The 14446-nt window shown below is 41.9% G+C and overlaps 1 protein-coding gene across 3 annotated transcripts in view; it reads right to left on the minus strand.

Moving 5' to 3' along the window:
- Window positions 1-14446, minus strand: part of reck (reversion-inducing-cysteine-rich protein with kazal motifs) — a 105074-nt gene that overhangs the window by 15743 nt on the left and 74885 nt on the right. For 2 of the 3 annotated variants that reach the window (XM_044176514.1, XM_044176516.1), the window contains exons 15-19: window positions 10033-10206; window positions 8200-8371; window positions 6244-6433; window positions 4342-4552; window positions 4141-4214 (exon numbers count right to left, since the gene is read on the minus strand). In XM_044176514.1, the coding sequence (XP_044032449.1) occupies window positions 4141-4214; window positions 4342-4552; window positions 6244-6433; window positions 8200-8371; window positions 10033-10206 (821 nt within the window). The remainder of the gene's footprint in view (window positions 1-4140; window positions 4215-4341; window positions 4553-6243; window positions 6434-8199; window positions 8372-10032; window positions 10207-14446) is intronic. The other variant, XM_044176515.1, reaches the window with a different exon arrangement.

Genomic DNA, 14446 nt, shown 5'->3' on the forward strand with positions numbered 1-14446 from the left:
TTATTTTATAGAAATTTCAAAAAAAACATTTTGAGAATGAAGTTTAAATATTTTGAAGAAAAGTAATGCAGTGAGGAAAAAATCTGTAGCAGAGCTATTTACAAATGTGAGTGGAGAGTTGTGCAACTGTATCTCAATCCGCGTGTGCGTACTCAGATTTGTAAATGTGGAAAATAGTCTCTAAATGAGCGCTGAGGTTTGTGAATGTGCACAGGATTCTGCAAATGTGTATTCAGAATCCGCGTGCATAATCAGATTTGTAAATGTGTAAAGAAAGTGCTGCGAGCAGAGCGGTCTGATACTGAGCGGGTGGATGGGCGTCCCTGTACTTCGTGGCCGCGCTGTGCGGGCGGTGACTGGATAGTTGTGACATCACAACGTTACGGAAGTCCTGACGGCTCGTTTGAAGTTTCTGAATACGGGCTGTGTGCATTTCTCCTAGACCTGCTTTAAAATAAAACAAAGACATGGAAATCTCCCTTTCTACAATACGGGACCAATAATAAAGATATTTTATTTTTTGGGTCTTGCCTTCTGGGGAGGGGGAGACTTTACATCATACCCTTCGTATTTCTATAATCCTGGCTGATGCCTGGCACCTGTAAGCTTATGTGAACTGATAAACTGATATATAAACTGTGAGTGTATATATATTGTATATAAGTGCAAGTAAGTGTGTGTAAGTGTACACTGAAGTGACTGAAGAAATTCATAATGGAATGAATATATAAAGATATTAAATATATCACTTAAACACATAGTATGTAATTTCTGCCGCTAGGGGTCTCTCACATCAAAACAATAACAAAAGACGTAGTTTGATGATATCATAAAGTAGCGTGGGATCATGGGAGTTGTTGTCTTCACCACCATTGCCTTCATTGCAGTCAGCTTCTCCAGGTTAGGATTCCTTCAGCGTTCATTGTTCAGGAGGTTTTTACCGGGAGCCGAATTATCCGCAGAGGTCTCCTCCTCTCCAAAACAAACGGACCAGGTGAATAAAACCGGTAAAACGCTTAATAAAGCAGTTTCACGTTAAAAAATCAGCATTTCTCCGACATTGTTCGGTGGACAAAGGATGTCCCTGAGGCGCTGCGAGCCGAGCTGCCACTAATGTAGTGTAAAATATTGTATTAGAAAAGAGCAACAGGATCCTGAGGGAAAGAAATGCAATAATAACCACAATACACATCCTGTTTGATAAAAGAGTACTCCACCGATTTAGAGTTCCTCTTTAAGGGCAAATGGCCTCAGTCCTAAAGTTTCATTTTATGAATGAATAATGTTAATAAAATGAATAAATGAAAGATAAATGAATGAGCTGGTATTGTAAACATATTCTGTTGGCAGGGGGCCTCTCAGCAGGCTAAGCTGTAGCTTTAGTTCAGTAACACAGTTAAACTCATATTCTCATGAATCTTAGCAGCTGCAGATCAAATCAGCTCTGCTTGTGTTTGGTATTAACAGGCTTACTGTAATGTGGAGTCTTACTATGATGTGCTTGTGCTGGGGATTACAGCCAAGTTGACTAACAGCCAAAGAGGCTTTGCTGTATAATTAAGCTGATCAGAATGAGTTGCCAGTGGGACTTATTAGCTGCAAACATGTCAGCGTTTAGGCATCAGCTGAGTCCAGGCTTTACTGCTGTTCGGCTGGCTGGGCACACATCCAGGGAAGCTCGGGGAGGCATGCGAGAGGATGCTGCGGCCAAAGGTGGCAGAAAGAAAGAAACCACTTTTGATTAGCGTGTTATGAATGTCAAGTGAGTCATTTTTCTTTTGAGATGTACAGCACCTCCAGCACCACCAACTTGTAGCAAACAATATGTTGACATACATGCATTGTAGAGTAAGGGGACTTGAATGTACTGTGCAGCATTGTGCTTGTTTGGCCACCTCTATCCTCTTTAACTTGTTGTTATTTGGGCTTGTGTGTCTGCCGTGTGTCGATGTCTGTCTTCAGACATCTCAGCTCGAGTAAAACTGTAACACAGAACTGTGCTTGTACCAAATTTCACTCAAGTAATACTACCTATATTGTACTAGAGCGAATTACGGTGGCTGACGAGGGCAAACGCACTGCAACTTAAGAAAACACATGCAAATAGACCAAACACAAGCAAATTAAGAAAACATCTTCATCAATTTGACAACACATGCGCAGCAAATACACAAAACGACAACGGAAGTGTTTCCAGAGGACACTGAAAAGGTTTGTGACTCACAAAGTCGGGTCCGTATCATCCAATGTTTTCTGAATTTGCACGTGTTTTCTTAAGTTGCAGTTTGTTTGCCTTTGTCAGCCACCGCAGCAAATTGTCTTGGTATTAGTAGTACTGTTTAAGTGTAATGCATTTTTGTGCAAATGTGAAAAAATGATTAGGTGGTTAAGATGTAACCACAAAAAAGGTAACACCACTCAAAACCAACAAAAAACACATTCACCTGACAACTGAATGGAACTAAAAAGCCATTCTTGCTTTTGACAAAAACAGTGGTAAAAATACTCCATTACAAGTCCCGCATTCAACATCTTACTTGTCTACTGTGACTGATATTTCATCATACATGACATTATAGATTGTTAATACTGACGCATCAATGTTAGAGCAGCATTTTTCTGTTGTAGCTGCGCGAGGTGGAGCTAGTTTTAACTGCTTTGTACACTGTTAGTCCAATGGTCCCCAGCATAGGGGGCCGGCCCCTCTGAGGGGTCGTGAGATGATCAATGTAATCATATTATAAAGAGTACAGGCTAGACCTGCTCTGTAGGAAAAGTGCAATGAGATAACTTCTGTTATGAATTGGCGCTATATAAATAAAATAAAATTGAATTAATGGGAGAGGAAATAAGAAAAAACTGTTCATCTTTTGGACTTTTCTCCAATCTTTGCTTTTCAGGGGGAATATTAGAATATTAGAATTTCCTTGTTGGGTCTCAACTGCGTCAAGTGGCCATGACCAAACAGTGCGTTTTTGTAAAAGGGCACAAGCCACAAAAGGTTGGGAAACACTGGTTTAATCTTTAACAATGCATTGTATTCTATCAACGTATAATATGTTCTATGTAAAATCTGCAAAGTAACTAGTAACTACAGTTGCCACATAACTGTAGTGGAGTAAAAATTAGAACATTTCCCTCTGAAATGTAGTGGAGTAGAGGTATAAAGTAGGAAGAAATTGATATACTCAAGCAAAGTAAAAGTACCTCAAACTATACTTAAGTACAGTACTTGAGTAAATGTACTTAGTTACTTTCCACCATTGGACAAAAATAAGGGCAACTTATAACATGGACTCCCTTTCAAAGTTATGTCACTTTCCAAGTAATGCCTGCTCTCATTCTTCTGATGCAGCGTGATGGCTAAACTGTGACGTCGTCTTGACTGTTAAGTTAGCATTTTGGCAACTCTGCCTAACACTTAATAGTTTGCACTTGTACTGATCCCCTGCAGAGAATACCTAATACACTGGCTCCTGTAGAGCATAGATAGATAGATAGATAGAAAGGGGCAGCATTTACTCACCTACAATAGACTTTCTCTGGAAATGAATAGAGTGTGTGTGTGTGTGTGTGTGTGTGTGTGTGTTTTTATGAGGAAACATCGAGAAAAAAAAAAACTGTCAACAGTGAAACACTACTTCAGATGAAACAGTAGTAACAGTAACAGCACTGTGTTCTTTTGTGCAGGATATTTGTTCGTCAGCTTGTAGCTTTAGTAGCGGACTTGGACTTGGATTTATAGCTCCCCCAAGTGGTGAACACTTGTAATTACATCTAATACCACCTGCAGCATCCAGATAGAGAACACTTTTAAACAGTGTTTAAAAGTTTAATCAAAATCTGCTTTCATGTTATTCAAATCAATGTTCCTTATTGTCAATTTTCAAAAAATATATTGTAGAATAATAATATGTTTGACTATATATAGCTCTCAGTGTTTTTTAGGTTTGACTGTTGAGCATTATGGTACTGAAACTGTTCTTTGGGACTGTATCTGCCTACAATTAAAACCTTACAACAACACTGAGGAAAGACTGTAGTGCTTTTGATATTCTCTTATATTAACACATTCATTATTTATGAATCTATTAAAGTGGACAGTGAGTAAGTGGCAGGTGAACTGTGACCCATTCATACCTTAGAGAAAGTGTTCATCTGCTCTTTGCTCCAGAGGATCTGCAGCATGCTGGCACATATGGGACAACAGGCTCCTGGAATGAGGTCATGGATTATTTCAACACAACCTCCAGAAACGCTGTGTACATGTCACAAGGAAAGACCCCTCAAGTGAGGTGATGCAAAAAAAAAAGGGTGCTTTTCAGTCAGCAGTGCACTCACCAGGTGGGGTGACAGGCCAGCAGCCCGGAGTGGACAGAGGCGGACAGGGAATTACACTGCACGCAGAGTCTGGGGCCACGTCAGACACGGCCCCCACAGCGTGGCAGGGGCCCTTGTAGTCCACAGCCACGCGGTCCGAGAAGGCATCGCACACTGTGTTATAGGTCTCACCATTATGGCCACAAACCTGCTGAGGCTTCCTACAGGCATCCTGAGAACAGAACACACCAAGCAGATGTATCAACTGCAAACCTTTATTATTTCTCTAAAATGTGAGTGTTGTCCTGATGGTGACACCAGAGTAAAGTTCAGATGGCTATGAAGAACATCAGGATTCCTCCTCTGGGAAAATAAATATCCATATTAAAGGGGCACCTTAACAAGATTTACAGGTCAAAGCCAGTTGACTAGTAATGGGGTACAGTAACACTTCCAGCTGCATCTCAGATGGAACAGGCGGATGCATCATTACTTGAGCTGGGTGTGAAACGTCTATCACACGATAAGTTGTAACCCCTGTTTCGGTTTGAAGATACCATTTGCTAATGAAGACCATGAGATGCGAATGAAAGCTCTGGAAAAGCTCGTGAGTGAACCTGTGTGTTGAGACTATTTTGTGACATATACTGATCTCAAGGTCAAGAATGAACTTCTATGATCACTTGTTTAAAGTCTTCTGTGACTCTGGAGGAGCTTGGACAAGTCTGAGAAAATAACCTAGATTATGTCATAGTGATGTCATCAGGGTTATTTTAGCATGGACTTGGACACTACAAATTTATAACAAAAAGTCTGCATTACAAACTGGGGGCCTAACATTTTGAAAGACAGGCAGGGAGGGTTTAAGGAAAGACACTCTTGAGTTGCATTATGGGAAATGTAGGGTCCAGTGTTTCTGAAAACTTGACCCATACTAGAGACTAAAAGTCACAATATCTCGGACTCTGCTGCTTAAATTTTGACCATTCCTTTAAAAGTGTTAACAGTTAAGTGTTTTTATTTGTCTATTGCAAGTCCCCCATCTTAGTGTAATATTAAAGTGTAAAGTGTAATATTAAGATTGCTGGATTACTATTTTAAATATCATGGCAATATGGTTGTAGTTGTCAAGATGAGAAAGGTAGTTGTGTGCACATCTCATCCTTTATGGGTGCAGCACAACAGATTCAACGACAACAATAAAGGAAGAAAGGATAGCGTCCTCACACTGGACTTACAACTTATTTGACTGAAAACAGCAATGTTTCAACCCTACTCGGCCTTCAGCAGGCAAACGGCCAACATAACAAAGAGCAGGGAGCTGTATACATGGACACCGAACTGGTTACATCAGTGACATCAATGCTGACGCCATTATATGTTCAATTCATGATAGGACTCAATACATAATCGAAAAATAATCAAATAGGGTCAGATACATTTTTTGAGAGCTAAAATCCAGTGCGAGGACACTATACTGTAGTTGTCAAGATGCCTTGTTTTGGACCAAACAGACCAAAAGCTCAACTGACAAAATTCCTCTGCACATTCACACTCAGAACAAGAATAAACCTACTGGCTTGATTTACAACTTTCCTTTTAGTGGCATCGTAAGGTTAATACTTCTGCTGTCCGTCTGTGACTGCTCTGTCCTCTACGTCATACTGTGTCCACTCTGAAGGTAACAGCTAACTGAGAGGATTATTAAACCATGATGGAGGACTGCACTTTACTGAGTGCTCTTTAGCTTTAACAACACTGGAAGCTGGACAAGGTTTTGCTCCCAGGTCTGTATCGCACGGATGCATAAAAAAATCGACACAGCAACAGCAAGGTCTGCACTAAGTATAGCAATTAGTGTTTCTCTAGAGGAAGACAGCAGTCCCTGAGCCCTGCTGCCTCCAGCTCTCTTGTGCAACCTACCTGGCAATGGCCCATATAGGCCAGGGTTTTCCCAGCCTGCTGCAGCTGGCACAGACTGGGGTGGACCAGGCCGTCGGTATCACAGGCCGGCTCCACACTGTTCTTATCACAGGCTGCTGGCCGGCCAACACACTCATACTGCGGGCAGTCCGACGAGTCACTCAAACACACACGATACTTTGGGATGCACCTGGAAACACAAACAATATGACTTTTTACATTCATCTATACTACTCTCTTTCCTCATGTGAGGAGACCAGGTGAGAAGCTTTAGACTACTAATAGTATGTATGTATGTGCATTAAGATCACATACACACCACCCTCGATATCCATTCACACACTGAAGGAGGTCAACAACACACACTTAGGAGTATATTTTGGTAAAAAGCTGCAATAAATGATCAAAACAACAGGAGCAAACTTCTTCCCTCCAAGCACACAAAGAAATGCTCTGTCACTATAGCAACCAGCAGGTCTCCACACATACGTCCACTCATTAGTGTGTGTGTGAGTGAAGGTGGTAAATCAGCTCGTGTGTGTGTGCGTGTGTGTCGGATAAATGTCTTCCAGATACATCAAAAATGAAACAGTTGGTGGCGGTATCTCCAAGAAGCGTAGCAACACACCAACAAAGGCAAGGGAGAACACTGCAGGCTAGCAAACATGGATGCAAACAATGAAGGGTTCAAATTATTTAAAAATAAATCTTCTTTGCAAATAACGCATACTCTCTCAGGGGCTTAGAGGTAAAGTGGTTCGTCCGCTAATCGGAAGATCGCCGGTTCGACTCCCGGCTCCCCCTCCAGCCACATGTTGAACGAAAAGGGTGGAAGGTTATGTGAGTGGGTGTGAATGAGCATTAGTTTTGCTCTGATGAGCAGTTGGCACATTGCATGTGTGAATGTTGACATGTAAAGTGCTTTGAGTGGTCGAAGACTAGAAAGGCACTTTACCATTCTATAGGGGTTATGGCCTTCGAGGTGCTAAAAAAGCTTTGAATGTGAAACATGAGCGCAGGATGTGCTGAGTTTCATTGACAGTAGCTGAACACTGATTGTAAAAACAGCAGAGTAGAACAGACTGGAATTAATTGGTGAATGAAAACAGTGTTTCTGAAAAGACAAGGTGAGCAGCAGAGTGGTAAGTATGACATGACTGTTCCTCTGCTGTGGAAAAGTACATTATGCTGAATTGATCAAGACAATGAGTAAACATGAAGGAAGTATTGAGGTTCCACTAACAACAAACTAACAGGAGCAGATCAGAGAACAGGGAGACATCTTACTAATTACTATGTTAAAAATTATTATGATAAAATATACTTAGAAAAAGGTTCAAATTGCAACATATGTGCATTTTAGATTTTTACATTTCTCTTTTTATCTTGAATTTTTATCCTTTATATTTCATTTTTCTAATCCTGATATTTCCCACTAGCCTTGTAGGACAGCCTTAAGAGCCTGCCACATTGCATTTCTCTACACATATTACTTGTGTATGTGACAAATAAACCTTCGAATGCCTCAAAACAGGGAAAGTTAGGAACACAGGCCTTAATATGAGCTTGTTTCAAAGAAAGGCCTCTCTGTAGCTGAGCTAATTCCTCAGATAAGTTAATAAGCAACAATAAGTTTCCTCAGATTTGTATTCCAGTCAGAGTGGAAAAGCCTCTGAAACAGTATTTAGACCGTGGGTGAGGGGTCAAAGCTCATGGGAGGAGTGTGGGGGATGATGATTATCTGTGAATGAAATGGAATAACAAACCCCATACTGACAAGGGCCTCGTGGCCAGTTAACCCCACTTACCACAACCACAGCCACCTGAAACAACCACCTGGCAGTCAGTCAGATGGAGGGAGAGGAGTAATAAGAAACGGAGGGAGTTTTTCCTTAGTGTTGATGGGCTGGTGCTCATAGTTACCAGCAGCTACACTGGCTGTACAGCTGAACCTACCTCTGGTTTCTCTGGCAGGGTTTGTTGGTACAGGGGTTACTGAGGCGGCACAGGCCGAAGACAAACTGATGGTCCTTGAATCCCATACAGCGAGCCACACAGGCGCTGGGATAGGTCCGCCCATTAGAGGCACACACTGGGACGAAGCGGTCCGGACAACTACAGGGAAGACCTGGAGGAGGACAGGGGGAGATGACGACTAGTATGAGGGAGGAAAGTATTCATGGCATCTGGGGTTCAGTGGAAGCACTGGTGTGCAGTGTAGCAGTAGCCAGTGAAGCTGCAGCCTTTAGCTTTAAAGGAAAACAACGTTTATTACAACATGGGGTTTATTTTCGTAACTCTGGCCATTACCACAACTTTTGGTTATGATAACATTGTACTCACCAAAGTAAGTGCTTAGATCCCAGAACACGGTGTGTTTGGGGAGGCTGGATCATCTGACCGCTCGAGTTTCTTGCCCCGTGGGACCTGTTTTTAGCGACGTCGACATGTTCCCAAATCTCAGTAATTCCTCTGGTGAGAACAATATTATCATAACTGATAGAACCGATGACCAGAGCTACGAGCTAGAGCTGTACGATTTCTGTGCAATAATCAGCACTGCTGATGTAGCATAGCCTGGTTCCAGGCCTTGGTCCGACATTTCACATTTGTTTAGCGATTCAAATGGATCTGCTGCACCATCGACGGTGGTTCGACCAATCAGAGCTCAGAAGTTTGGATTAAGAATGGGGACGTCATCTTCCTACATAGCTAGCTAGCTAGATCCAGGAAAAATAGCGAGAAAAATCACAGAAATAACAACTCGACATATTTCTTTGATCAATGTTAACTGCTCCTAACAACTGCCAACACAGCTCCTGTGCAGTGTTAATTCAATCAACAAAAACTATGGCAAAACAGATTTGTTGACAACCTTTCTTTCATGACAAAAACGAGACTAAAACTAAATAAAAAGTAACTTTTGCAAACGAGAACTATGACGAAATGTATTACAGTTTTCGTCAACAAATACAAACTAAGCGTTGTAGCGTTAACGTTACTTTCAGTCGGCTATCTTTAGTGCTGCTCTCAGAAGGAAGGAGTATATTTCAGGATTAATGGCGACGGTCAGGCAGCTAAGTCTTCCTCTAGATGTTCGCTGAAGATAAATCACTACGCTATCCGACATTTTAGCTTCTCCTCTCAAGCTAAACGCAGACAGTGAACAGCATTGTTTTAGTGAACAAGTGAGTGAATCCAGCTTCTGAATGATCAGCTGCTCTGCAGTGGAGAGAACAGGCAGCTTTGGTGATGCTAGGTGAGCAGGACTCTGTTTCAACGGCCAGAGTTTAGAATGACAACTGGTTTACTGAGGGGAGTCAGCCTGTTGTGGAACTGCAGAGCTGATTCACACGGACACTGTGTGTCAGTGCCTTTTCCACTAACCTTGCGATAGACAAGAACAACACGTGGAACAATGCTAACTGTACACAACAAAGATGGCAACTGTTGTAGCCTAAATGCCTAAACCCTATGCTTAGAAGACATACAAATCAAAAAATGCATGACAGAAATGAGACTAAAACATCACCAACAAAAACTAGACTCAAATGTTGTTAGTTTTTGTTGACTTAAACTAAATCAAATGACAAAAATGTGACTAAATCTAATATACATAACTAACAAAACAAATCAGGTACCAAAATGAACACTGCTTCCAAAAGACGTCGATAGGACGGATTATTCAGTCACTACTAATCAGAGCAAAACTAAATAAAATCTCCCTCACACCCTACAATAAATCATGAATCAATCAGTAAATCAGTCAAACCCTGTTCAAACCATTACATTGTTGAAAGACAGGTGCACGTGTGGCATTTGACAAACACACGGACGGACCAGTTAGGTGTCGGCGGTCCTCATCAGAGCTGTCCAGGCCGAGGCATTCTCTGGTGGAGCAGATGGTGTCACCAGCGAAGCAGGAACAGGTGTGGCAGTCGATCCTGAAAGATGTCCCATGGCCTGGTGGTAACACGCAACACGCAGCAAGGCAACAAAAGAACACATGAACAACATGTTACTGTATGTTTAGGTCGGAATGATTTACATGTACAGATAATTAACAAGTGAAACTAGAGAAGAATGTACACGAAAAAATGTCTGATGACTCGGCCGTTGTCGGATGCACGACAGAGAATTCAGTTCAATTGTATTTACAGTATATAGCACTAATTCATAACAGAAGTTCTCGTTGCACTTTTCCTACAGAGCAGGTCTAGACCGTACTCTTTATAATATTATTTACAGAGACCCAACAAATCCCACCATGAGCAAGCACTTGGAGGCAGTGAAGAGGGTGAATAATGGAGGCCAGTACAGCTCTTTGTGTAATGGTGTTAGCAGACCGGCCTCCAGTTCAGTATAAGCAAGACCAAGGAGCTGGTGGGTCCAGTTTGCTGGACGACCCTCTACTGCCTGCTCAGACTGCTAAAGACGCTTCATCCACTACCAGTCTCATTACCTGAAGTGCGACTTTTGTATTTAAGTTTTTATTGCAATGTCCCGGTCTCTTAGTTTATTTGTGACCATTCTTGTTTAAATACATTTTGGTTCCTATTTCTGTTGGTGTGTATAGTATTTAGTACCTTTTTATTTTGTTTTCATGCTTCATTCATGCTTATAGTATTCTAGGCTTTTTGAGCTTACTTATCTATACAATGCATCTGTTCTTGCACCTCTGCCTCTGTGAGACTTCTATTCCCCTGCATGGGATCAATAAAGTTTCTTATCTTATCATATAGCCTGATGGGAAAACATATGTGCTTTTAATAAGAGCAATGTGATACAAATGGGTTTTAGCGATTTAGCTACTACAAACTCCTACTAGTGGGGTAATATAATTTGATAGTTATGGTTTCGAGGGCTGCCCCCTCAAAGTCTCTGATTTGAGTCATCAGTTCAGAAGACCCCGAGTCGACTTTGTCAGTCGAATCACTGCACTTTTTATAGTAGTTGTACACAGAGCAATCCAGGGGCAACAGCAAGGTAGGCTTTAACGTCTACCTTCACAAATCGAGCCTTACGTCAAAATGACGGTAACACAAAACCAGCTGTGAAGGAAGTGGAGAAGGGTTATGGAAACGGAGGGCAGCGCGACGCTTGTCTGTTGGCCGCTCCCTTGCCCTCAGCTCCGGTGCTGAAAGTTAGTGAAGTCGGCTAAACTGCTTTTGAACCACACGCTGCTACCACCTCCTCTGCTATCATCCTCCCACCGGGCTGCTGACAGGAGTAGTGGGGTGGTTGCTCTGCAGGTGCAGCCATCGCCATCTCAGGCTAATCCTAAAATGGGCGAAGAGGTGGAGCTGAGGCGGGCCGAATGAGGCCTAGTTGCTGAACCACCTAGCAGCAAGCCACCTGATAGGTCACTCAAAGCGGCCGCGTCCTTAATTATGCATAACTTTAAGCCTTAATATTATTTCAATTGGTGAGTTATTTAAAAATTCACCCCCCTCACAGTTGTCATGAAGGGGGAAATTAGCTATAGAGACCAAAACAGTTGTTTGTACCAGGCTGTAAACGTGTTTATTTCTGCTGTAAAGTTGGGCATTTTAACACGGGGCTCTGTGGGGACTGACTCGCTTTTGGAGCCTGCCTTGAGTGGCCATTCGAGGAACTGCAGTTTTGTCAGCCCAGGAGGTTGCCGCTTGGTGTATAGCCCATACTGCTTATACAGTAAACAACATTCCTGACAAACAACAAACCTGCAGAGCCGCAATTCTTCAGATGTGGTTTAACTAATCCAGACTAACGTGATTTTAGCCAGCTAACTTGGTTCTATGGATTGAGGGCATTTGTCATACAATTTCTAAAGTTTACTCTGCTTCATTAGAGATTTTGTCAGGGTTTGACTGCCTAGTTACAATATGTTTAAAGGCACTGTTTTTATACATTTTTTTTAAATTTTTATAAACATACTTAGTAAAGAGTTGGAGCCAGGAGGTGTTTAGCTTAGCTTAGCATAAAGACAAGGGGAAACAGCTAGCCTGGCTCAGGCAAACAACAGCTGGGTGCAGTGACTTCACACTCAAGTCTTGTTGTCACTGTGAGTTACCCTGGCAACCAGAGATGGTGCACAGAAGTACTGGGCGCATGATAAACTGTTGTTTGTCAAGGAATAGTTCCAGCACATAACTCCCTGTAAAACCACACCGTGTTGTTTTCGAGCTTTAGAGGTGTTGGTAGGTGCATTTTTGAATTTTGGAGAGATCCAGGCTAGCTGCTTCCCCTTGCTTCCAGTCTTTATGCTAAACTAAGCTAACCACGTCCTACCTCCAGCTCTGTACCTAACACAGAGACAAGAGATTGATATCCGTTTGAACATCTCACTCTTGGAATAAAATCAAATAAGCCCGTTTCCCAAAATGTCGAACTACTGCTTCAAGGTGATTCTTCAGCCTTAAATGAAGTAACTGCTAGGCTTTTCTGCAGCTTTCAACCACGTCTCCATGCCTTTATCAGTGATTGGAGTTTGCTCAGTCGTCATGGACTTGGTTCAGTTGTTATAATCTGATAGTTTGATCTTAATATATCTAATGTGTCTTGTTCAACATAATTAACAAGACTTTTTAAAAATCTTTTTTGTTTCTCACTATCTGCTACCACCTACCATGGTGTGTCTTGGTGGAAAATTATATGGTAATAACAAACTTCAGAAAGTTTCACAGTGCTCAAAGCAAAAATGTGCTCACAACATGTCTTATCTTGCTGTCAACAGGCAACAAGATGACTGCAGAGCAATCCAATTCAAAAGATTGAATTAAGAGGAGTGAATAAAGACAAATGCATGTATAGTCCTTGGCTCCCTTTGAGTGTGAACTCTCTCACCTGCTTAGAACAAGTCAACCCTTTCAATTATTTCACTGAAATATAAAACTGCTTGGTGAAATATAAACATGCTGAATTGAAGAGGATTTTGAAAAGGTAAGTCAAATTCTGTGATGCGTCTGTGCCCGCTGTTAGGCAACAGCACATTAAATTGCCAGACCTTTGAATGGAGTTTGGCTCTACACAAAACAGAACAGCATGTGTCCAATTCAAACCAAACATCTGTCTTCAATAAGAGCAGAGCAGCTCGCTCCTCCTTAGAAGTGCAGGCGAAAACAAACATAAAAGCAGAATGCTATAAAAGCAATAAACCTCTGTGGGCGAAGACCCTGAGTTGGTGAGGGGAGAGAGGAGGGGGTGACGCACCAAGGGAAAGTGGAAACAAGAATATTTGTCTCTACAAACAGAGAGAAAGATTATTCATTAAATGGAATGTCTAAGTGAATGTTTACTGATTCTAAAATGTTAATGCCACTTTGTTTGTTTAAAGTTTTTGACTTTAGTGCCCCCTAGTGGCAGTATCAAACATGACACTGTAGCAGACAGCAATGCATGATGATATGAGATGTTACAAATTGTCTCCACCTTTCGGCATTTTGAGCCCATGCACCTTCTGCTCTCACCCATTTAGAGTGAGCGCACATGTGATGTTAATTAGTCTGCGATGCTTAGAAAAATGTATTCACCCTTTTCCAGCTGCTCCTTTTCCAATGATTGTATATGGGAATAATGCTTTTTGGGCCAGTGTGCGTGATGAACGCGCAAGTTGCAATATCCCGTGCGGCCACTATGCCAAAATTGCTTCACAGCCCATCTCCGTTCCTGGGGTTAGTTCTGAATATGTAAAGAGTTTTTCCTCTAACCACACTTTATCAGCATGTACTACAGTTTCTCAACAGAGAAATACTTCCAGTGTAGTGAGTGAGGATTTGCAGTGGAACCTGCTTCATTCTGCCCTAAGGAGCATACACACCTAAAGTCATCTCATTATATGGCTTTTACTGGACAGTTTTAGTGTAAGAAATATCTGCAATCTGCTGCTAAAATGAGGCTCTTTAGCTTTCCAGCATCCAACTGTAATGCCACTGATACATAAACCTAAAGAGTTGTGCAAATTGACTCTTAATTGTGCATTTATTTACAAATATTAGTCAACATATTTGTCTTCTTAGCATATGGGTGGTGTATGTTACAGTGGAACCTGTGCCTGCTCTGCCTCTTAGAAGTCCTGTTTCTGTTGAAATAAATGTGACTACGCCGACAGGGAAGCCTACAGTAGAAACGCCTGGCTTGAGGTTCCTGCTCTGATCCAGGTGCAGCTAACGCCAGTCACTGACGGTCTGAGGGACAAATGAAACCATTCTGCCTCAGTCACCAA

Source organism: Siniperca chuatsi, linkage group LG19 (genome assembly GCF_020085105.1).
Source record: "Siniperca chuatsi isolate FFG_IHB_CAS linkage group LG19, ASM2008510v1, whole genome shotgun sequence".
NCBI lineage: Eukaryota > Metazoa > Chordata > Actinopteri > Centrarchiformes > Sinipercidae > Siniperca > Siniperca chuatsi.